The following is a 26,644-nucleotide window of genomic DNA, read 5'->3' on the forward strand; positions in this document are numbered from 1 at the left end:
AAAAGACCGTTGGTTCAAAGGAAAGCCATCGATTCAATGTAAATTCTGTAGAAAGATGGGTCATATTGAGAAAAATTGCAGGGCCAGGCAAAATCAACCACAACAAAAGCATGTGCAACAAACAAATTTTGTTGAAAAGTCCGAAAATGAAGAAGAAAGCTTGTTTATGGCTTCTCATGTAGAAAACACAACCAACAAATCCTCATGGTTCATAGATAGTGGATGTGCGAGTCATATGTCACACAATGAGCTCTTATTTAACACACCTGAAAAGTCATTCAACGCTAAAGTTAGGATGGGAAATGGTGAAATGGTTGATGCACACGGAAATGGTTCAGTTTCCTTTCAGACTACACAAGGTACAAAGTTAATACATGATGTGTTGTATGTTCCTTGTTTAGCATGTAATTTGTTAAGTGTGGCTCAAATGATGTCTAAAGGCTATTCATTATATTTTAAGGGCAAACATTGTTTGATCCTTGACTCTGAAGATAGTTTGATTGTTAAAGTAGAAATGGTGGATAAAACCTTTCCTTTAGATGGGAGGTTTGATAGTGCAAATTTTGTACGTAAGGATGAGTCATGGTTGTGGCACAAAAGATATGGTCACTTTAACTATGCTACTTTAAAGTCTATGTATGAAAAGGGCTTGACTAAGGATTTACCTGAGATTTCACTGTCTAAAGAAGTTTGTGAGTCATGTCAGATGGGTAAGGTACACAGGAAATCATTTCCTAAACATGCTACCCGGAGGGCAACTGAAAAACTTGAACTAGTTCACACTAATGTGTGTAGACCTATGCGGGCGGACATCATCTTTGGGACACAATAAATATTTTGTGCTCCTTATTGATGACTTAACAAGGATGACTTGGGTGTACTTTATGAGTAACAAGTCTCAAGTATTTTCAGTTTTCAAGAAATTTAGAGATTTTGCGAAAAGACAGAGTGGTACTAAGCTAAAGGTTTTGAGGTCAGACAATGGTGGTGAATACACTTCAAATGAGTTCAATAAGTATTATGACGATATGGGGATTGATCACAAGTTGACAGTAAGTTATTCACCTGAACAAAATGGAGTCTCGGAGAGGAAGAACAGAACAGTAGTTGAAATGGCTAGATGTTTGTTGCTGGAAAAGAAACTGCCACAAAGATTTTGGGCTGAAGCTATTCATACTTCAGTGTATTTGTTAAATAGGCTGCCAACAAAAGCTGTGGATGAAAAGACTCCTATTGAGGCATGGAGTGGAATACAACCTTCTGCCAAGCATCTAAAAGGTTTTGGTTCGATATGCTATTCTCATGTTCCTTCTATCAAAAGAAGCAAACTTGAACCAAAAGGTGAATTGGGGATCTTTATTGGTTATTCATCACAAGCCAAGGGTTATAGAGTTTTCAACTTGCAAACAAAAAGTATTTCAATCCGAAGAGATGTAGTCGTGGATGAGCATGCTTATTGGAACTGGGATAAAGAGTAAATTAAGAAAGATAATGCAGTTTTCAGAACTTGAGTCCGCTGCCTGAAATCTAATCATTTGGGTTTGAAACTCTAGAAGAAGAAGAAGAATCAAACGGGGAATTGTCACGACCCGAGAGCACCCCCAAGTCGTAACATGCATATTCGACCTCTCAGAGGTCTTATACAAGCCCTTAGCATTCATCACATTAGATATGTAAAATAGTGCGAAATTAAAAACTCTTTAAAACAAAATCCATAAGACTCAAATGTCAAATTTTTTTTAAAACATCTTTCAAAAATACACAAGCGGAATATTAAGTCTCTTAGCCATCTTAGACATAAACCTGAAAACATACTAGGGACACAGCCCTTTACAATCAAAAGAAGTCTACTAAGTCTATTACAAAAACCTTATCATAAAACTAGAATAGAAAAGTCTTGTCCTCGACATACGAGGACATACCACAAGATCTAGGAAGAACTTCAAATCCCAAGCTTACTATAGAACCCGCTCACTTGCCGGAACCTACACTTGTAGAAAAAAAAAATAGAGAAAAAAATGGAATTAGCACAATTAAGTACTAAGTATGATGACTATGCAAAAACATGCTAAAACGGACATTTATTTGAGATATAGGTTTTCATGCCATTTTTTGATAAAACCTTCATAACACAAGTATAAGAGACACATTTCAAGTCATCATCCACATATAAGACAATACCCACATAATAGACATACTCAACTAATACCAATGTACAATACATAAACATAATAGTTAAGTAAGTCCTTTCATCATCTTGAAACCTCTATCTCAAGTCACCCTAAGCCACACTTAAGTGAGACATGAAGTGACCGCCCATATAACCTCTTCATATACACCTAAGTGTTCCTAAGGGTTACCATAGATAAGGAATTTATCATTACAATACAACGTGCTAAGTCAACATTCTTTATTACACCATTTTAGGAGACATTCAAACAATTAGGGGACTTTCACTTAATAGTCATTTAGACTTAGGGAACTCACTTTAGCATCTTCTAGGCCTACTCGTGTCATGTGTAGATAGCATCCCATACTACCACCTACACTTTGTAGAACCTATCCAATAACTAGAGTGCACATCCCATATGATGGGAATAGGCATTAACCGACATAGACCATACTAGCTAGGCATGGAATCCGGAGTCTACCCTACTCCGTGGAAGGTGTTCTTCTTCCCAAGGGTAGAACTAATAAGCAACCCATGTAGGCACATGGTTTAGGGGATATCCAAAGAAGTTCATTGTACCCTAACCTCATACTCGGAGAGGGCTACCTTCTTAACCATATCCACTCGGTGCTTAGCCTTAGTTCCCATAGAGTAAATTCATTCACACGTATGTGCTAGAGAGCGCTCCATCACTAAGTCCAACTGACTCATAGTACTTCTACCAAGAAGGGCACCACAAGGTTCTACCGATCAAGGTTCATTAGGATAGCTCATTGACTTTCTTAGAGAGAGTTTTCTATCGTTCCGGTCCACCAACTCTAAGTCTATCATTTCACACAAGAAGAAGGTCATCATCCTAAGGTCCACCACTTCAAGGTTTTTCATTCACTTAGGAGTCTAGACTTATGAAAGGGCACCATGCTTAGGTTTACCGATTCAAGACTTAGCCTAGAAGTCCTCTTTTATCATTCATAGAAATGGCACCACAAGGATCTACCGATCCTAGACATTCATTCATTCCATAAGCTTTCATGTAACAAGAAGGGACATCTAAGTCTACCAAGCAAGCCACAACATTACCATATAGAGACTCTTCATAGTCTAACATCATCACATATATGAATATTAAAAGAGATCACACTTTCAATCATAATGCAATAACACTTTATACAAGATCACCTTATGTCCATAAGAATACCTTCACATTTATACCTTCACATAGTACAATGACACTTCATAACTTGATAACACTTTAATTTAATAGATAATGCCTTCAAGGCCATATTCATAATACATTCCATAATTAAACACCTCCACCATAAGTGGATCAAACAAAACAAGAACAATTATATCAATAATATGAGATTAAGCCAACTTACCATCCTCCAAAGCCATAATCAACAAATCTCAAGTCCCAACCATTTTACTTACCACAAGAGAATTCATCCATAACTTGCCCATAAGTCCACAACTCTCAATTCATCCATACATCAACAATTCATCATAGATAGATGTAGAAAATCATAAGAGTCACCAATACAATCCAATCCAAACACAATTCCATAAACTTTGAATTATAAGCAAAAGACCCACTTCACAAGTAAATTCTAGCGTTTTGTGGAAGACAAGGGTTCATGGAGTTTTTCATTCAAAATCCTTCAATCAAATATTAATAACATCATATTTAATCATTGAAACCATTTTCATGCAAGAACCCTTGAGAGAATTGAGAAACAAGCTTTTTTTTTTCCATAACTTTTTGGAAAACTTTGAAATTCATTTGAGATTGGCTCTAAAGCGAAAACTAGCTTTAGATAAAGAGCCACCATACCTCAATTGATGAAATCCCAACGAAATTTGGTGGAAGGAACCCTCAATTTGAAACCCTAGCTATCCAACTTCTTCTTCCTTGAACTTAAGAGAACTTTAGAGAGAGAAAGTCTTTGGGAGTTTTAATTTGAAGAATGAATTAAAAAAATACCTTTTAAATGTTTTAATACCTTATATAGTTATTTAGAAATAATATAAAATATACCCAATATAAAATATACCCACTTCTTAATTTAACTTAAAAATAATATTTACGAAAACCCCCTCTACCCACATGGATTTACCAAATAAAACTAAGGCAAAGTCCAAGGGAGCATTTAAGGTCCTTGAAGTGATCCACTAGCCTTGGAGCCTCCCTTGGACTTTGCCTTTGGCTTTTTAAAGCTAAGGCATATCCATGAGAGTATTCCATTGTAATGTATAATACATCTGCAATGAAATGTCTTTAAATGAGAGATATTAGGCTTTCTACATTTGAGTAATTCATAGGGAGTATTCTATATGATTGATTGAGACATGCATCTTTTCACAATATAACAAACAGTGCTCATGGCCTTAGCCCAAAATATTTTTTCAAGATTACTAGCCGTCATCATTTTTATAGCCATGACCTACTTATATATATATAAATAATATTTACGAAAACCCTCCCTGCCCACATGGATTTACCAAATAAAACTAAGGCAAAGTCCAAGGGAGCATTTAAGGTCCTTGAAGTGATCCACTAGCCTTGGAGCCTCCCTTGGACTTTGCCTTTGGCTTTTTAAAGCTAAGGCATACTCCATTTACCTTTCACCTTGTTTATCAGTGGCGTAGTTACATATATTTAGATGAACATTCTTCATGCAAAAATTAATTTCCTCAATTGTTTGCTAGAAGTTATGGTGAGAAACTCAATCAATATTCACTTAATGAATTTGTATACATTTGTTTGTATTGGTATCCATTGATCTATATTCATCTAACAGATTTGTATACTTTGTATTGAATATATTCATTAATAAGTTGGTGTACATTTGTTTGCATCAGTATCATTCTAATTTTACATAGTTATACATTGGTATGTATTCATCTTTATATCCATCCATTTGTATTAACCTGACAAATTTGTATACACTACTCCCTCCTATGCCTCTCCTCATTTAGCTTTACACCCATTGTAGTATTCCAATTTAGGCAATAATCCACTACAACAACCAATGGACAATTTTTTTTAAAGAAAATAAGGGTTGCTCGAATGGTAATCAATCCTCACTTTCAACTCAAAGATTGTATGTTCAAGCCATCAAGGGATAAAAAAGCTTAGCTACTAGGGGATGAATTAAAAAATAATAATTCAAGTGCGGAAAGATAAATTTTCCATGCCCAATCTTGTGATTGTATTTGTCATTTTAGGATTTTCCTCGGGACGAGGCAGCCTACACTATAAATGTCGATAAACACGTTAACAAATAAAAGAGATAACCTGTACAAACAAAATGGATGTGCATAACATTTTTTTATTTTATTTTGAAGGTTTCTATTGCTTTGAGAATTGACTATGAGAAAGAAGAGCACATAAATGTATTTAGTTATATGATCTGGTTCTTCTACGATAATAATCAGTACAAAAATATATATTTAAAATTTTTGTAGCGTCAAGTTCTCACGGGCAGTCTTCACACAGTTCTGGTGATTAATGAGCTATTTAAGCAAAACATATATGAGTGAATTGTAGAGACTCCAGGAAGGTAAAATCCGAAGACGGTTAGGGAGTTTTATGATTCCTACGCAGCTACTGTACATAATGCTCTACCGCCACGTACTAAGGCACTAGCTCAGTTCCTAGTTTTGACTACTCTAGCGTGGGGTATCCCGTCGACCTATATGAGGTCACGGTATGCCGTTTTATTTACGACCCTTCACATGCTCAGCTGATTAACACAACTGAGTGTGACTACGGATAAGGGTGCTGCAGAATAGAGGCGCCATGCGTGACACTGATCAGAGAGAGACTTTGTTGCGCTGGATAGCTGGGCACATTGTTGATGAGGTGGTGAGCTCTGAGTGGGTTCGTGACATGACCTTGCCTATAAAAAAGGCGACTCTTAATTTTTCAGCCAAGTTCTGGTGGTCTATTATCCGGGCCAAATTGTCCCCCACGATGGTGGATAACATAGTGACTTGGGATCATGTGGTGATGCTTGCTTCTTTGATGGCAGGGCATGAGATAGATTTTTCTCAGAGTCTGATAGCCGAGATTCATGAGAGGGCTTTCCGGGAGGAGACCACACTACCATTTCCGTGTCTGAATATTTTCCTATGTAGAAAGGCTACAGTTCTAATGTAGGGATGTGACCGATTGATTGAGATGACCAAGACAGTCGACGTTGGTGTTAGACGGGATGATGCAAAACCCGTAGATCCATGGAGGGATATACAGTTTAACTTGCCGCATATGAACGAGGACTTTGCTTCAGAGCAGCCCGAAGAGGGTAATATTTCAGCTCCACCTATGCATCCCGATATGGCAGCCCTACCTTCTTCGTCATCCGGATCGGCCGGGAGCATACCACGTGCTCCTACTCGTACAGGTTATGCTTTGATGCCACTAACCAGAGTCCAAAAGTTAGAGACTCAGATGGCGACACTTTTGCAGCACATTCATCCATGGATGAAGAAGACTGTTGAGAAATCTGAGAAGAGGGTAGAACAAGTTGTGGAGGTGAAGATACAGGTAGTGCATTGAAGAATATATGATTTTGAGATACAAATGTTTGATAGACCTCAGCCTACTATTGATCTAGCTAATTTCCAGACGGAGTTGGCCAGGCTCCGGGTTGATATTGATGCTTTGGCTTCTATTTACTTTGCTATACCCCTCCTCCCGAGGATGATGGTGGAGATGTGGTGCTAAATGAATTGTTCAGTGAGGATGAGCCTGCCCATATCCCTCATCGTGTGGCTGGAAAGTGCACAGGGGCTTCGGAGCGTACTAACGATACGGAGGAAGAGCAGAGAGCTAGGAAAGAGGACATGCAGCAGTTTGAGGTGGTGTAAAAGCAATTGCGACTTGATGAGGAGATGTGAAAGCTTAGAGAGAGAGAGTTGGCTGCCAGAGCATCCGGTTCGAGGGGCACTACTGATGATGCTCCTTCAGTTATAGTTAGGGTGTTAGTGAGTGCATCACACATGGTGATCCAACGGGTTTGGGGTAGGCGGACCCACAACCCTTGATTGATCTTTGGCGCTTATGTGCCACATGTTTGTCTCACCCTTTGTGTTACTTTATTATGTGCATTGAGGGCATTACATTGTTTTTCATGTGGGGGTGGGGTGAACGGATTGTGATTGAGAGGGTGAAGTTTGAATAACCCAACTCACAATCCTTCCTTGGGGTTTTCTTGCCTTTGCTCTTTTTCTCCAAGGAACTGTTTAATTTTTGTTGAACCGACATGTCTAGGACAGTATAAGTGTAGAATTAGCTAGAATAAAAAGCATGATGACAAAAAACATGAAAAGGGAGACCCCTCCAAAATTGATATGTGATATGTTTGGGTAATTGATAAGCTAAATATGTAGGATCTTTTCGTGACATTATAGGAATCGATTAGACAACATGACTTAAGATATAAATGAACCATATATATTGGTGATTTGATAGTCAAACAAGGTACCATGTGTGTGTGAGGATGTTTGCATAGTCATATGGTGCATACGAATCTAGAACTTGCCCCATTGGTCTTGCTAAGATGATTTATACTCTGAATTAGGAAAGGATAATAGGCCATTATGGAGAATGAGTCCACTTAAGCCTAAAAACAACCAACCAAAATGAATAAATTTCTCTCTTCGATCCAAATGTTTGAGCCTAAGAAGACTTTGTTTTTCAATTCACCCAATTCACCTTGCCCGAACAAATTTATAAACTTTGCTTTGGCCCTGGTCCCTCCTTGGACATTGTGTACTTTAACTCAGGCTAAAATCCTAATTTGAGGGTGGCTTTCCTTTAGAGTTGTTCACCTTTATTTTGGCCCTAGTCCCTCCTGGGACATCGTGCTCTTCAACCCACACTAAAAGCTTAAGTTGAGGGTGGTTGTTATGGAGGAGAACAAGAAAAGAAAGGTGTATGAAAATAGTTGTGTGTAGAGAAACAGAACAAAAGTGTGTAAAAATATTTGTAAATGGTGTGAACAAACATAAAAGCAAAATAATGGAAAGATTAAATGAAAAAGATGAAAGAAAGCTGAAGCAAAAAAAGAAATCAAGTCAAAGTCACACCGAGCTTAAATAAATAACATGGAGAAGAGCAAAAGCAAGGTGACGCCAAAATGAATTGTAAAAGAGGAAAATAGCCAATGTAATGTCAAGGAGGGCAGGAAAGTCACTTAATATTTAAATATACCACACCTGACCCTGAGCGTACGTTACAAGCTAAAAAGGTCCTATAGTAATCCCAGTTTAACAATTTGAAAAATCGAAGCATAGAAAATAAGGGTAAACCTATATGGTATTGTGTATAACTATACTGAATTCGATTTTTGAGTGTGAGTTTCTACTGAGTCCATAATAAAAACACCTATTCTGTGTGAACAAAAGGGATTTCTTTGCGGTAAGGGCACAAGTTACATATTAGAAAATCTGGTATCTTGGTGATTGTTATTTGCGTATGTGAATGTGTCAATGTATGTCTATGTCATGTATTGATCCGCATATTTTTTGTTTGCTGAGTTAACTAAAAGATTGCACTAGGGTAAACAAATAAGGAGCGGTGATTAGTAAGAAAATGCCATGTGATTGCATGAACTTTGAATTACTTATGCATAAGTATCGTTTAGAGTCTATTGCGTCACTTGAGGACAAGCAACAATTTTAAGTTGAGGGTGTTGATGTACCGTGAATTTACGGTCATTTTGACGCATTAAAATTAGAGTTTTGCATGAGTCTTGGGCATTTTGTTATTAGATGTGATGGTATTTTGCTCTAATTTTGCAGGAAATGGGTTTTGGAGCAGTTGGTGTTGAAGTAGCATGATTTTTTTCTTGATGAATGATTTGACTTACGAGCCATCATCTCTACGACAAGCTGTAGGTGGAAGCTGCAAGTTGAAGTGCTGAGAATTGGAACTAAGTATGGAAGGTGAAAGCAGACTGACGAGCCATAGTTACCACTACAAGTTATACATAAGGAGTCATATAAAAGTACAGAAAGAATGAGCTCCAGTTCATGAACGGCGATTGAACAGGAAGGACGGTACATAGACTTATGAACCGTAAGTCATGCTCATAGGAAGCAATCAAAAAATGATGGACCAAGTGCTGACTAGAGGAAGGTACCTACGAGCCGTAGGAACTACTATGAGTCGTAGGTCACCAACCGTAGATGACACTACCCAAGCCGAATCTCCTTAGTCTTCCTTATCATACTTGGTTTAGGATTTGTTTTCAATAAATATTAGTTGTATTTTTCATTTTTTGGGTTGTTAGACGTTTTCAGATACTTACTTTTGGCTTTGAGAATTATTTTGCGAACCCTTTTGGCATTTAATTCTTGAAATTGGTTTATGATATTTGTATTTGTTCTTCAATTCAAGATTCCAAATTTCATCTATTCTAATAGTAAGTTCATGATTTATTTTACTAACCCTAATATGAATTATGAACACACAGATATGAGTAATTAATCCAAAACTAGGGTTGTGGGAACTATGAGTTATTAACAACATAAAACTAATAACTAAGTAATTCTAAAATAGTGTTTATGCATGTGTTGTTAATCTCTTCGCTTTGAATGATTTTTAACGGTATGCCACGTTAGAACTTGCATCATTCCTACTTACCTGACCAAGGAAGTAATGAATGGGAAAGAGATTAAACAACGGAGATTTAGCGTGATAATCCGCTCTAATAGCCTAACCCAAATAAGTGAGGGCAAATCTGGAGTCAAGGGTAAGGGTTAGTAAAGAATACACATATAGACCGATCAAGTTGCGCGGTGAAATCCTCTATTTGGACGACCAATCACTTAGGAGATACCTAACTTACTGACTTTGCATGTTAAACACTAGGAAAAAGTTACTATTATTGAGATTATTGCGTTAAGAACTTGTGGGGAACACACATGCCCTAGTTTCAATCTCATATTGATATTACAAACTGTAAATTCTGCTACTTGTTACTTATTACTTGTTGCTACAAATCAATCAATTATTATTTTATGTTACAAAACTACCTTTTTTACAGAAGAAGTTGACTAAAAGTACAATCCACAATAAATTGGCCTATGTCTAGACCATATTCCTCATGGGATCGACCCTAACCTTAGTTAGTTTCTTTGTTTGACAACGACCGCTTATACTTTTTTAGGGAGGTGTAATTTGGGTGTATCACTATGTCTATGTCTCCTATCAGCATAGCCGTCTTACAATCCTTATTTGAATAGCGCGAGAGTCGTGACAGATACAAACTCATTTTGCTCCTCATATTAGCCACCATTTTTGAAGCATAGTGAGATAACTCGGTAAACTTGAAGTTGTATTCCTACACAGTTATAAAATCCTACTTCAGATTAAAGAACTCCATCACCTTTGCTTCTCTTACCTCTCGGGGGGAGAGAAGCACCCAAGAAAGCATTCTCAAACACAGTCCAGCCTAAGAGTGGTGCACCTTCTACTCTAGTCTTTTTCCTTAGGTGGTACCGTATCCTGGAAACACCCTTGAGTTGGTATGTAGCCAACTCCATACACTTAGAATCAACAATATGCATGACCTCAAACAGTTTCTAAAGCTCATCCACAAAGTTTTTTGGATCCTCATTGAGCTTTGACCCAATGAACTCCGTGGGATTCATACCCAAAACTCTCAAACTCTAGATGTGCTAGTCCCAACATGATGGTCCACTCCATGGCAATCAACCTGTGCTATCACAGGCTATGTCAACATCTTGATAACATTCCAAAACTTCACAATAGTGACATCATCCTAAAGGGGTAGCACAATAAGTGCATTGGGACCCTCTGATCCAGCTTGGACAAGTGTTTCATAAGGATTCATATTCCTAATAAAAGGACACCTTCTCTTATTCGGGGAGGCGTGATTTGATAAAAAAAGTATGTGTAAGCACAAATTAGAAGAAATGTTTGTAGAGTTACACTTTATCGCACGAATGAGAGTACGAAGAAAAGAGACAATTTCTATTATCTTGTAGCTTTCCTATTATAGATGTTGCGCACTTCACATTGATAAGAAAGACTCTAATAGACACAGCTTCATCGACACCCAAAGAAATTTGAACTCTGTGCTCTGATACAAAGTTTGTCACACCAAGAGCCTACACCCTGGATGTGGCCGTCACTCGGATACCATTATTGGGCGCAAGAAAACCCTTGGCCTAGATTACTATGATTCACATGAATCTATGGGATAGGCGGAAGCTTTAATACATGAGAATTTAAATCATTTCAAGAAAACTCCCAAACATTGTTTATAAAACATGACATAAATGATAAGTTTCAATAAAACATCTAAGAAAAATATTGGGAGCTTACTAACTCTGTCTCTCTATGAAGCCTCTATTGTTTAAGATAAATGTCGAAACAAGACCCATGAAACCTCAAATACCACTAAAATAAAATATAGAAATGTGGTCCTCCGAAAGAAAGTAGGCTCACCAAAAGCTATCAAGAAGTGTGGAATGATCTCAACGGAGTGCATGTTGATTATCCCGAACACCTATATCTGCGACATAAAATAATATAGGTCGAATGATGTAAGTACAATGAATGTACAAGTATGTAATATGGATTAGTAATATAATAACTGGATTGATGACTAGATACATATCAAGCAAAACAATGTATACGGAAGTAGTGAAAACTATTTGTACTTTACAGTAAGGTATGCAATATAAGCAATATGAAAGTATAAAAAATTCCTCTGTGGAAAGTTACTCTAACTGACAACCATCACTATGAGCCTAGTGGTGATACAACGTTGCACCAATATTTCAAGGGCACCCTATACTTTTCTATGGTATATGATGCTAACTATAATTGTGGATCCCTCTAATAAGCCTTCTTTAGGCACTGATGAGTCACCTAAAAGTTGATACGATCCTATAGTACACTGGCTACGTAGTTTTATGGGGCTTTGATTAAAAATAGAATCTTACCTTGTAACACTTCAAAAGTGTAAAAAGTTAATTAGAAGTTGGGATGAGAAAAATCCATTTGGAAATCTATGAAAAGTAGACATGTAAGGACGAGTTCAAGAAAGGTGAAAGGGTCCACGGTCAGTGAACCCAACCTTGAACCCGAGCCTTGTGAAAAATATTCTAAGTCAAGGGTCTAAGGAAGGGTTCAAGGATGGTGGAAGGGTCCAGAGTTAGTGAACCCATCCTTGAACTCGAGCCTTGTGAAAAGTATTCTAAAGCAAGGGTCTAAGAAAGGGTTCAAGTCCGGTAGAAGGGTCCACAGTTAGTGAACCCATCCTTGAACCCCAGCCTTGTGAACGATATTCTAAGGCAATGGCTTAATGAAGGTTTCAAGGACAGTGGAAGGGCACACATTCAGTGAACCTATCCTTGAACATGAACCTTGTGAAAATTATTCTAAGGCAATGATTCACGAATAGGTTCATGGATAGTAAAAGGGTCAATAGATGGTAGGCCCATCTGTGGAGATTGACTTAGAAAATCCCAGACACTTCACATACAGAGAAGCGATTAATGGTCCGTGAAAGGCTTCTGTAGAGGGTGTTTCAACAATTTTTAAGCCAGGGCTATTTGGGACTTCTTTTATGCATTTAATACCTAAAATATGTCGTTTTGATCCTAATTCTAATTCCTATATAAGATTTCTAAGTCCTAAAATTAACCATTCTAAATTCATTCTCCTAATTCTCAAATCCCAACCAAATTCATCCTCCTTAATTCTCTCTCAAGCTAAGGAACAAGAAGCTAGTGTTTCAATTCAAAGTCTTCAATTCACCATTTTAGGCGCTTTGATTATCAAGGTATGTAGGATTTCACCATTGGATTTCATTCATCTAGTGGGTCCCAAAGGATTTCTAAGTTTCCTATTCAATTTCTCCTAAATTGGGTTTCATTTGATCTTTATGAGTCTTAATTGATGTTGATTTAATTTTTCATTTTCAATCTTCCTATGCATGTGTATATTAAACTACGATTTCATATTGATTTCTATAAGACTCGTGCATTATTCATGATTTTAACTATGAATTTATGAAGATATGAGTTTATGAAGAAAGTTATGGATTTGTGACTGATGATTTATGAAAGTTTTTATGCATGATTTATGAAAATATGTTTTATGATCTAAATGTTGCTTTCAAGATAAGCATCAATTAAATTGTGAAATGATTTCTCACATTGAGAATCGAGAGTAGTGAAAGGCTTTCTCACACATAGTTTAAGGAGCTACTCTATAATGATTTTTAATCTTGGATTAGTAACTAAATTGTGCTTTTACATGTATGATGATTATGTTAATGAAATTGACTATTCCGTTGGGATTTAACTTAGCACCGAGAAAACTTTGAGGTAGTGGCTCAAATAGGGTAGTGTCTAGGAGCAACCTGTAGTTATAAACTACGTGCCCCCTTAGGATTGTCTTAAATGACCCATCGAAGCCCTATTATGTGTATATTCCGGAATAGGGCTATCAAATGGTCGACTGCAAAACCCATCAAGGTTCCAAAATAGTATACTATTATGATGCCCTCAATCGACAATCGTTCAACGGACTACTTTTGTGATGTATGTCACATGAAGAAGCTCAGCAAGCCTTGCAAGAACTACATGCTTTACTAATAGGGGCATAGTAATAGTTGTTTACTGGTTGATCCATAAGTAGCATATGATATGATACAGTATCCTACCTTGGCAAGTAGACTCTCCCTTCTCGATGTGGCAGTTACATCGGGTTCCATGTTATAGCTCACATGGACTACTATCTCACAAAATAAACTATGTTGCTTTCAATGGTTTTTATAGAGTTTTCCTTGTGATTTTAAGATGCATTAACCATGCTCATGTCTTATGATTCTTCTTTAAATGTTTTACTATGTTTATCTTAGTTATGCATATCATGTTTTCCTATTATGTCCCTTTATGATCATGTTTTCATGTTTATGTATATTCCTCATACGTAGTACATTCCATGTACTAATGCATACTTGTGCCTACATTGTCTAATAATGTAGGGTGTGATGCTTCCTTTCCTCCCACTTGTGGCTAAATTCGAATTTGCTACATTTGAAAATTTGGTGAGTCCTCATCTTCTGAGGACCATGTCACCTTTACTTACTTTTCTTATGTTTTTAGTTTCAGACATTGTACGTGTTTTACAGGTTACGTCCCGATCACTTTTTTTGATGTATTAGATTGGCTTGTCGAGACTATGTTCGACTTTTGCTTTTATGTCAAACTCTTAAATAATATGAGACTTTCTACTTTTGTCTATTATATTGTGTTGGATGTATGTCAGACGGCTTTTTTAGGGTCTATCGGGGTCTTATACGACATGTCACGTCTAGGGTATACTTTGGGTCATGACATACTCGATTTGGTGCTCAATACTACTCCCAAAATAATCAATATCAATATTCTCAAAGAACTTTCTTTACTTTAATTTCACTTTGCTTTATTGAAGTACCTTTCAAAAAATCAAGTATACTCTTTCTCTTTCTCAAACGTCAAATATTACATATGAAATCATTTTATTCTTTCTATAAAAGCTCTTTTCAAAACATGTATTTAAAACGTATACTTCTGGACTCACCTTTCCGGTCCAAAATCAACGTATAAGAAATTGCATATAAAAATCTCTATAAACATGATTTTTATAAACAATTGGGTTCATGTGATAAGAAGCATGAACAATGAATTTTAGAATTCAATATGCATAATAGAATTCAAAATCTCAACGGTTAAGGAATCAAAACTTAGAATAAGAAACACAATTGAATTTAGATTTCAAGAGACTACGGATAAAAATCTGAACATAACCTTTTAATGAATGAACTTAGATGTAGGGGGTGATGACGAACTTAGTCCATCACTATAAATAGTCTTACATACCTAGAAGAACAAAGTTCTTTGCAAAACTAGAAGAAGGATTGAAAAACCTAGCTTTGTGAATTCTAGGTATGCAAGTACTAGTGACCTTAATTCATATCTGAATTCATTCTCACACTAAAGAATTGATCTTAACACCTAAGAGCAGTTTAAGAATCAAACGATACGAACTTACATGCAAATGAAGAATGATTTGGGCCTTAGCTTCGAAATATTCAAGGTGTTACACTTATGTAATTATATATTTTGTTGCCTCATTTATATTTTGACTATTAACATGAATGCACATTATATTCCTATATTTACTTTTTTTTTCTATTGCCCTTTCATTATTTTTATTCTCTTATTATTCAATATTTTGAAGTCTCTCAAATGGTCAAACCTTTTCCACAAAATCCATTGTTGCGTGTTTATAAAACAATCAAATTGCATCTTCTTAAAATTTCAAGCACTGCAATGTCAACACTATTTCAATATCATCATACCAACTCACTAAATTCAATGCAATATAAATTTTAAAGGTACAACCATAAAAGAAGAATGTACAACACTATCTAAGCACATATCATCCAACACTTGTCATGTGCTAAGTAGTAGATATTCCCACTTATTATATATATATTACAAAATTTAAATATGCAAAATCTATACAAAAAGTACTATAAATTGTAATTTTTTGCCTATGAATATGATGAAAAAACACATTGTAAAATATTAGTTAAAATTCTTATAGTTTGACTCTAAAAAGGAAATCATAACAATTAAAAGTGCATAGAGAGAGTAATAAATAGGTAATTAAATATCAAGAAGTTTAAAATAAAAGGTTGAAAAAAAGAATTAGATAGACAACATATATTGAAAATTGAAAACATATAAATAATAAATGGGCCCAAATGAGGTCAAACTTTTCAGCTAATAAAGTAGTAGGTAATTAATGGTGTTAAATTGTCCAATAATATAAATTTTAAAGGTACAACCATAAAAGAAGAATGTACAACACTATCTAAGCACATATCATCCAACACTTGTCATGTGCTAAGTAGTAGATATTCCCACTTATTATATATAGTAATAACATTGTTCTAGAAATAATCAAAATGTAACATAATTTATTTGTAAAGTGACCAATATAATACGCGTCAATTCAAGGTTAAATCCGAATATTGGAGTATCACAAAGGACCAAAGTCAACATTCATAAAGAATCAAGGGACTAAAAGAGCAACTATTCCTTCTAACTAATTTATAGCTAAGTCAAATAATTTTCTTTGACTATAAATTCCTCTCAGTAGTTAGAAAAGTGTCATATACACAATTCTTCAAGAAAAAGAGGGAAAATGGAGAAGGGTAATAAAAATCACTTTGTACTAGTTTATGGAGCTTGTCATGGTGCATGGTGTTGGTACAAAGTTGTGACAATTCTAAGAAGTGAAGGCCACAAAGTTAGTGTTCTTGACATGGCTGCTTCTGGAATTAATCCAAAACATGTTGAAGATCTCAATTCAATGGCTGATTACAATGAACCATTGATGGAATTTATGAATTCTTTGCTACAACAAGAAAGAGTGGTTTTAGTGGGACACAGCATGGGTGGCATCAACATATCTCTTGCCATGGAAAAGTTCCCTCACAAGATTGCTGTGGCTGTGTTTGTCTCAGCTTCTATGCCTGGTCCTGACCTCAATCTTGTAGCCGTTACCCAACAGGTTTGCTCATATGAATTTAATTTCTATAGTCTAACACTAGTACTAGAAATAAGGAATTAACGACTGATAAAATTTCATACCGAAACAACAAAAATTTCATACTAATCTCATTTAGCTATGAAATAACAATGGAATAAATGAAATTTTGATCAAGTAGGATCTATTTAGCGACGAATTAAATTGGGTTTATCGAAAAATTTAGTAGCTATCCTGCTTTTATTTTTCCAAGTCACATGTTGGTCTACTTTATATAAACAGACTTCTATAACTGTGCATCAAGGTTATTTTTGTAGATCACTCTATATAATAGAAGCACCTATAATCCTATATAACAATAAGACACAAAAACCAGGGACAAAAATTGAATAAGAATTGAACATATAAACACATTTAATATTCTACAGAATTATCTTACTTATCTATGCTTTTATCTAACTGAACAAGTTGCTTGACATGTTTCAATTATAAGGTAAAGACAGTAAAGTAAAAAACACAATACTTAACGTGGAAACACTCGGCTTAAAAGGTATAAAAAACCACGACTTGTTCCACAACCCAATTTACTCCCCAACTTCAATAGAACAATGAGCCTCAACAAACAGGATTACAAGCCTATGTAATGTACGAAATTATCAATTAAGCACTATCTAGCACAAACCTCCGAGGCTTGTGCTCCCAAGTCTTCGAGTTGCCCTCAACTTGAAGACTATGATCCTATTTTAGTTTATAACTTACTGAACTATCAATACATCAAGACACAAACACAAAGATATACTTCTTAGAACATAAATTCTATAGCAGGCTTGGTTCTTCAAAGTGCTACTTCAAAGTTCAGCTGCACTTCAAAAAACTCAATATGCCAATTGCCTTTTTGCTATGTAAGTGATTAAGTCTTCAATGTGTGTTTTCCTCTATTTAAACACATCTATCATAGCATTTCACATCAACCAGACTCCTTGCCAGAAGCCACTTCTTCTACAACTCGACCTCTGTTGTCTTTGAGTTGAACTCCTCCTTTCATCAAACGACAAACTTCTTTCTTCATCAGTGTTGTTATTGAACTTCAACTCTTCACTCAGACTTCTTGCACTTTATCTTGTAATCAACATTATCCACTCAGTGATTCCTGCACACTTGTCTTTACTCATTTTGTTTGCCTGTTCTTGGATTTTTCCAGCTTAGTTCATTGTTCTTCTGGACCATGCTGACTAACATGTTTCAAATTGTATTTATCAAATCATCATTACCCCAAAGAATTCCCCCTTTTTGATGTTGACATATTATTCGTCATTTGTGCATCCATGACATATGCAAATATAGGCATTTAGGCATTGCAATATTAAGATGAAACATGTTAGTTAGTGGGTTATGAATATTGCACAACTCGTTATCTCCCTCCTTATAACATCATTGAAAAGTGTAACCAGTAATGTATTGTACAAAGGAGAACATGATAGCCAATTCATGGCCACTGGGGCAATCACCAAGACAAGTGAAATCAAACTTAGGAATGACATAAAAACGTATTAAAATGAACAAGATCAAGAGCTGTTGGTTAAGAAAAAAGAGGATAATTTCATTTAAACAAGAAGATATTTTATGACAAAACATCTACAGAAGATCTTGATTACAACAACAAAACCATCAGGACAGAAAACAACTAGGAATAGGCAAGGAAAAAGGATGGGGAACTAAGAGGGGGGGTGAAACAGAAGGAAGTAGCAGGGTCATTCGACAAATGGTTTCATCATGCTCTGCTCTTTCCCGGCAATGGGGGCTTCCAATTCAATAATATGTGTCTCAAGGACCCCCTTTTCATGCTCATGAGCCACACGAGCAGTTAGATCAGTAAGAATATTGTCAATTAGATACGATCCTTGATACTTGTAACTTTTTATAGCCTATCCTTGAGAAGTTCCATCGATATCAACACTGGATTATGCAAGATAGTGTCAATTTCTTGATCTATTACTCACTCTATTTGTGTGCTCTCAACTATTTTGACTTGTCGACTATGCAGTGTAACCTGTTCCTGAGTATGCTCCTCAGTATTATTAATGTCCATGTTAGTCTCAATCATGTTTACTATTTTCATAAAAAATAAAATGTATACTTTCTTCAAAACAGTAGGTTAGTTTTTTTAGTACCCTATAGGCTTTACTATGTGGTGAGTACCCTAGGAGATTCCCTCATCACTTCTTGCATCAAATTTACTCAAATTATCTTTTCCATTGTAATGTATAATACATCTGCAATGAAATGTCTTTAAATGAGAGATATTAGGCTTTCTACCTTTGAGTAATTCATAGGGAGTATTCTCTATGATTGATCGAGACATGCATCTTTTCACAATATAACAAACAGTGCTCATGGCCCTAGCCCAAAATATTTTTTCAAGATTACTAGCCGTCATCATTTTTATAGCCATGCCTTCTAAAGTCTCATTTTTCCTCTCAACTACTCCATTTAGATGAGGTGTTCTGGAGCAGAAAAATTATGATCTATTCCATTTATTGAACAAAATTTTAAGAATTTAGATATTTCAAATTTTTTTCTACAGCCAGATCTTATGGAAATCAAAGAAAACATCAAAGGAATTGTCTTTAGAAGCCAAAAACACTGTCCAATTAAAATGGGAAAAATCGTCAACAAGGATGAAAACATACATTTTCCCTTCTCTGCCTTTTACTCCCATGGGTCCATAAAAAATCCACATGACCTAGTTTGAGACACTTGGTTGTACTAACCTAATTCTTTGGCTTGAAAGATGATCTCACTTGCTTTCCTCTTACACATGCAACACAAACGTTTTCATCTTTGAACTTAGTTTAGGCAAGCCTATAACCATATCCTTTGATAGCAGTTTGTTCAATTGTTTAAGACTAGCATGACCAAGTCTTTTGTGTCATAGTGAGGAGTCATTAGCAATTGCACTACAACATTTAAGATTTGTTCCAGGCATTCTCATAATATCACATTTATACATATTTTTGTATCTTTTTATTGTTAGAACAGTTTCCTTTGTCTACACAGTTTTAACTATGCACTCAACTGAAGTATAACTTGTCTTATTACCTTTGTCGTATAACTGAGAGATGCTCAATAATTATGATTTAGTATATCTACATGATATATTTCTTCCAATGCTTTTTATTCAGATTATCCACTCTTCCCAACTCCTACAACTATACCTTTCTTCCATCTCCGAATGAAACACTAACTCTTTTAAATGCAGTAAGTGAAATGAATTTGTGTTTGTCACCAGCCTTATGCCTCGAACAAGCACTGTCTATGTACCAATGCTTGCTTCCTTTCACTTTTACCTGTAAAACAGTTTCAAAGGTTAGTCTTAGGAACCCAGATTAGAGGGGTGAATAAGATTTCTCTTTTCCAAATTGGCAACAAGTTGTTGTATCTGTTTGTTTGACCTGTATTGAAGCAGTTTTTACCAGCTAATTCAGAGATCTTATTTCTAGATTTGTTAGCGACTGGACATTCACTAGTTAGCCACTAATGTAGAATAAGTCTTCTGTAATAGCACTTTCTCTATGAAAATCTATGTTAGCTTTCTCATTATGAATTCTTTCACTTATATGATTAAAATTTTTGGATGAGTGTGTCCATCGATTAGATTTTTCAAGATCCATTTTTAGCCTAGACACTTCTAAATTATTTTTTTTCACTTTGGCTTTCTCACAAAAAAAAATCAATTTTGTACTCTTTCAGAGCATCTGCTAACCTCATCTCAGTATCACTTATTTTCCCTCTTTTAATAATGGATAACTTAAGAATTACATATTTCAAATTCAAGTTTGATGAATCAAGTTTACCAATCTATATCTTTAAAGAACAATTTTCTTCTTCAGTTACATTTTTATAGTTTTTGAGTTCTATGCACTCAGTTTTTTGATCTACAAAAACGTTGAACAGTTGGTCTCTTCACAGGTTATTCTTGAAAATAATGAATTAAGCCTTTCATTAAGCATATTAATTTTTTCTTTAAAAAAAAGGTTTAATTTTTCTTTTAACTCCAGAATATTTACCTATAGTTTTTCACATTCTTCTTCTTTTTCATGGTCGGAGTCTCTTACTGCCATGAGAGTTGTCTCATCTACTTCTTCATCAGATTCTTTAGTTCCTAATCCTCAAGCAGCAATCATAGCACATTCTTCTTTTTCTTTTATTTTGCAGCCTTTCCTTTTAATTCATTTTCAGCTCTTTCTTTCCTCCATTCAACATACCATTGAGGACATTTCCAAACATGATCATTAGTCTTTCACACTTGTATATCTGGTTTGAGAATTTTCATTTTCCTACTACTTGTTACATGTTTCCTTCTTGTCATTCCCCTTTCCCATTTAAAAAGAACTTCTTAATTTTTTTTTGCCAGGAATGTCATTTGTTTTTCATCTAGATCAGATTCTTCACCATCAGATACTTTCATGGCTAGTGACTTATCATGAAATATTTTCTCTTTTCTCAAATCATTCATATTCATCTCATAAGTTCTGAGGTTTCCTAATAGTTCATCAAATGTACTCATGATGGCAATAATTTTGACATCCCATTTTACCTTTGGAAGAACCCTCAAAACTTTGTCGACCTATTCCTCAATAATGAGAACCTTTCTTAGGGATGAAAACAAATTGATTAGAGTGTGAGTGTAGTAATAATCTCTAGAAGTGGTTTGTTTTCCTTCATCTTGATGGTTTCATAATCAGTGAACAACATGGCCACTCTGAATTTCCTGACTTGATTTGTTCCTTCATGAGCATTTATTAGTGTGTCCCATATCTTTTTAGCAGTGGTAAAGTTTGGGATCTTGTTTTACTCATCAGGTCCTATGACATACACAAGAACATTTTTGGAATTCACATTCTTCCTGAGAGCCATTAGATCTTCAACACTGAAGTCAACCCTTACCTTTGTAACTTGACCTTCTTCCATAGCTTTTATCGAGATGATTGGTCTTGTAGCTATCCTGGCCCATAGTTCATAATCTATAGCTTGGATAAAGTCCTCTATGTGTGCCTTTCACAACCCAAAGTATTATATTGAACACTGGTGGTCTGATGGTTAATTGTCCTTCGCTATAACCGATAGGTAATATACAAAATTCATCGTGATCATATATTAGGTGTTAGCCTTTATAAGATAACCTACTCTAATATCAATTGATATTCTACATGACCTAGAGTTATCTTACTTATCTATGCTCTTACCTAGGTGAACAAGTTGCCTAACGTGTTTCAATTATAAGGTAAGGACAGTAAAATAATAACACAATACTTAACATGGAAACACAACTCAAAAAGGTGTAAAAATATGACTTGTTCTACAACAGGATTTACTCCCAAACTTCACTACAATAATGAGCCTCATCATTACAAAGTTATGTAATCTACAGAATATTCAATTAATCCCCATACTAGCACAAACCTCCAAGTCGTGTGTTCCCAAGTCTTTGAGTTGCCCTCAACTTGAAGAATATGATCCTATTTCAGGCTATAACTTACTAAACTATCAATACATCAAGACACAAACACAATGAAAACCTTCATAGAACATAAATTCTGTATTAGGGCCTGGTTCTTAGAAGTGTTACTTCAAAGTTCAGCTACACTTCAGAAAAGTCAATATGCCAATTACCTCTTTGCTATATAAGTTTTTAAGTCTTTAGTGACTCTTTTCCTCTATCCAAACACAACTATCACAATGTTTCACTTCAAGCAGACTCCTTATCAGAAGCCAGTTCTTCTATAACTCGACCTCTGTTGTCTTTGAGTTTGACTCCTCCTTTAGTCAAACCTATTTCTTCATCAGTGTTGTTATTGAACTCCAACTCCTCACTCAGACTACTTGCGATTTATCTCATAAATAACACTATCCACACTGTCATTCCTGCACACTTGTCTTTACTCATTTTATTCTCTTGAATTTTTCCAGCTTAGTTCATTGTTCCTGTGGACCATGCTGACTACCATGTTTCAACTTGTATTTATGAAATCATCAAAACTTCATTACCGCAACAACATTGATAGTGACAAATAATATTACAATAATGTCAGCGTATTCAATATGTAAAGTACTTAATACACAACTTCATGTCGTGATCCCGACCCACCGTGAGTGTCACCCATACAAATCCTCTAGTGGGAGAACCAATTGTAACCCAACCTAACTCATCTAACTATTTACAAAACCAAGTTACTATATAAAATACTAAGAAATCATTTAAATGTAAATAAAGTATTGAGCTCACATAAACTCAATAAATCATCCTAATATATAAGCCCTAAAATCTGAATGTAATAGCACCAAAACTGTAAATAATCACTAGTGGGGATACAACCCCGAAAACTAGAAAACATTAGCCTAATAGTCTAAAATGTGTGTCCAAAAAGATTGACAAAGGAATCGGAACATGAAACAGACTCCAAGTCACAATATCCTTATCAACCAATGTATGAAAAATGCCCCACATGATCACAAAAATACATATACCCGATCCTCTCATGGGCCAACATGTCATAATCACATTATGAAAAAGTAAAACTGGTTTACTCATGGAACCAACATGTAAATTTGGTTCTCTCATGGAATTCACGCACAAACTGTTAGTGTACTGATGCAGTATTCAGGCCAACCATAAATGATTCATGCAGGCGTGGTATTGGAGACAACCATTACTATTTTGTACTAGCGTGGTACCCAAGCCAACCATCATTCACCAAAAGCACATACAACCATAATCACAATGAACAACCATACTTCTACCTATAAGTAAATAACAAATTCATTTTATGAGATCATCAACATAGTTCATTTCACATTAGCCTGAAGTTTCTTCACATGCATCGCACAAGTAGGATTATAAAGCAATAGACATGCATACATTACATACTTGAAAACACAACCATCACCTACCTTGAATCAAGCATTTGGAATCTCTAAAGAACTCGAGCTTTTCCCTTTATCAATGCCTTGGATCGTTCTTGATCTAAATAAATAATAAAACACAACAATCAAACAATGATGGCCTAACCATACCAATATTATACACAAATCCTAATCCCAAGCCAACTCATGATCATTCTACCCAAATCAGGGCTTTTCCCACCATTAAATCAAGTTAAAAACGTCCCCCAAGAGTAATACCCTAGATTCTAAGGCATAAGAATCAATTTACAAACTAGGAGTAACGAACTTACCTTTACAAGAGAACTATTAAGTGGAAAAACAGGTGGAAACTGCCTTAAATCACCCTCCCTTCTCTCAAGAACAAAGTTGTAGAAAATAAGAGGTTTTGAGACTATTCTGCATTAAATTCTGATTTAACCCGATATAGCATCCCGACCTGTTTTAGCGGTGTCGCCATAGCGACTTACCCCTGCTATTGCGCCTGCTAAATTCCCAGTATAGCGGTGTGACGCCCTCTATAACGACTTGCACAAACATCACAGACTTGGAAGCGCCTCTCCCCCCCTCCCCCCGCCAAAGGCCCATTTCACACCATACCTTCGACCCTTGGCACCCCAAGCTATCCCCTTCACGCCAAGTCGATACCAGGAATTTTACTCACCCCAATTCGTTTCCAAAAGGTCTTATGGGTTCCTTAATGTCTTAGCTACTAGAAAACATGAATCAAGCTTAGACATAACACCCAACCCATTCCTGAATTTCTCTAGACCTCACCTTGCTCAGATTTTGTCTGAGACTGGCGTAGCCTAGAAATTTTAAGTCACTACCCAAAAAACATTCTAGACTAATTTCTTTCAGCATTAATTGGTCTACTAATAACGGTCGGAGTAGTTCGTTACACTTAACAACCTTATCTTTAAGGTTGTTAATCCATGGCGATCTATAAAAATAACTTTATAGGTGGATAATCTTATACTTTTAATTCTGCTTGCGCCATAGACAAATTTTCATATGTAATAAGTTTTACTCTTTGGTCTAAAAAAAATTGTCCATACGACACGTAGTAATCAAAAGTTTAAAAACATGAATTTCCAAGGTAATTGAGTGTACATGTATTACTACTATTATATTGCTAATATACTAAACAATAATCATTGATTTTGTTTGCAAATTGACAGTATAGTCAACAAGTGGAAACACCTATGGATACTGAATTTGTGTACAACAACGGACTGGATAAAGGCCCAACCTCTGTCGTTTTAGGCCCTAAAGTCTTAGCAACCATCTATTATCAATTCTCCCCTCCTGAGGTGAGTATGTATCAACTATAAACTTACTACTTTTCAACCCAAAAAAATTATAAACTTATTTTCCCTAACTTAATATTATTTCTAGGATAATATTTTGGGAAAATTTGACTAATTTAAAAAATTAAATTAAACTAATGATGTGGTCAAATCATCATTCGTCATGTGGACAAAATGATTTTGCGAAATCGGATGAGTTTTCAATTTACTCATAATGGCATGGATAAGCCTTTTCTCATACGAAAATGTCATAGATAACCAAACTTTTATCAAATGACATAGATGAGTCTTTTTCTCAAAGTCAGCCTTTTCCCATAATTCAATTGTTTTTTGATAATATTATGATAAAATTCAATAATTGTTGTCTATGGGACTCTACAGGACTTAACTCTTGCAACATATTTGGTAAGACCCGTACCATTATTCGATGAGTCAGTCCTATTGACAAACACTACACTTTCAAAAGAGAAATATGGTAGTGTTCATCGTGTTTATGTTGTTTGTGACAAGGACAAAGTGCTCAAGGAAGAACAATTTCAAAGGTGGTTGATTAAGAATAATCCACCAGATGAGGTCCAGATGATTCACGATGCAGGCCACATGGTCATGTTCTCTAAACCTAGGGAGCTTTGTTCTTGTCTTGTTATGATTTCACAAAAGTATCATTGATCTTTCACCTTGTTTATCAGTGGCGTAGTCACATATAATCAGTTGAACATTCTTCGTGCAAAAATTATACAATATAAAAACAATTTGAAGTATATGGATCGTTAATTACTTTAGTATGTATATACATATATTCTCTTGAATATCGATCCTTGATGAAATTTTGAATACACTTGATGAAATTTCTGATTTTGGTACTATTGGTTACTAGAAGAAGGGAAATATATATTTAGTAAATGGAAGCTTTACAAAAATTGGCATTTAATAGCCATATGTATATTCTGTATCACACCCTTCTCTCTTCAAATTATCTTTCTTAAAAATAATAAAAGATATTTAGTATATCTCACTTTTAACTTCAAACCATTTCTCCTAAAAACTAACAAAAGATTTACTTAAAATTATCTACCTCCTTAAAATTACCATAAAATATTTAATTATGACTATTCTTCTTTCATAGGTTATTCGAATCTACGATCTAAAAATTATTTTCCTCAATTATTTGCTAGAAGTTATGGTGAGAAACTCAATCCATATTCACTTAATGAATTTGTATACATTTGTTTGTATTGGTATTCATTGATCTATATTCATCTAACATATTTGTATACATTTGTATTGAATATATTCATTTGTATTCATTAATAAGTTGGTGTACATTTGTTTGCATCAGTATCATTTTAATTTTACATAGGTATATATTGGTCTGTATTCATCTTTATATCCATTCATTCGTATTCACCTGACAAATTTGTATACATTTGTTTAGTTGAGATTCGTATTCATTGGTATACTAGTAACTAGGGGTGTACAAAATCAAATCGAAAATCGAACCAACCCGCAAATCGAGTCAAACCGAAAAAAAAATCCGACTAGTGGTTTGGTATTGGAAAAAAAATCCGACTATATTTGGGTTGGTTTGGTTTTAACTAAAAAAAACCAACCCGAGACCAAACCAACCCGACATTATAT

At 35.3% G+C, this 26,644-nt stretch overlaps 3 protein-coding genes across 3 annotated transcripts in view; 2 read left to right on the forward strand and 1 right to left on the reverse strand.

The window, feature by feature from the left end:
* On the forward strand, window positions 1–25,847 carry LOC125810240 (methyl jasmonate esterase 1-like). Its single transcript, XM_049489747.1, has 4 exons — window positions 1–8; window positions 16,405–16,778; window positions 24,878–25,009; window positions 25,388–25,847. The coding sequence occupies exons 2-4, from the start codon at window positions 16,410–16,412 to the stop codon at window positions 25,673–25,675; spliced, it is 789 nt and encodes a 262-aa protein (XP_049345704.1). The 5' UTR covers window positions 1–8; window positions 16,405–16,409; the 3' UTR covers window positions 25,676–25,847.
* LOC125810249 (methyl jasmonate esterase 1-like) overlaps window positions 1–26,644 on the forward strand; it is a 364,593-nt gene that overhangs the window by 311,734 nt on the left and 26,215 nt on the right. The gene's annotated exons all lie outside the window — the stretch shown is intronic.
* Window positions 1–26,644, reverse strand: part of LOC125810235 (red chlorophyll catabolite reductase, chloroplastic) — a 1,038,333-nt gene that overhangs the window by 193,848 nt on the left and 817,841 nt on the right. The gene's annotated exons all lie outside the window — the stretch shown is intronic.

The sequence above is a fragment of the Solanum verrucosum genome, unplaced genomic scaffold, assembly GCF_900185275.1.
Source record: "Solanum verrucosum unplaced genomic scaffold, falcon-dt-bn FXZP01000038.1, whole genome shotgun sequence".
Lineage (NCBI taxonomy): Eukaryota > Viridiplantae > Streptophyta > Magnoliopsida > Solanales > Solanaceae > Solanum > Solanum verrucosum.

Excerpts from the sequence above, each read along its gene's own strand:
- LOC125810240 (XM_049489747.1), top strand. The coding sequence starts at position 16,410 with ATGGAGAAGGGTAATAAAAATCACTTTGTACTAGTTTATGGAGCTTGT. Across the intron at positions 16,779-24,877 it reads TTGTAGCCGTTACCCAACAG|TATAGTCAACAAGTGGAAAC; the intron begins GTTTGCTCATAT and ends GCAAATTGACAG. Across the intron at positions 25,010-25,387 it reads ATCAATTCTCCCCTCCTGAG|GACTTAACTCTTGCAACATA; the intron begins GTGAGTATGTAT and ends GGGACTCTACAG.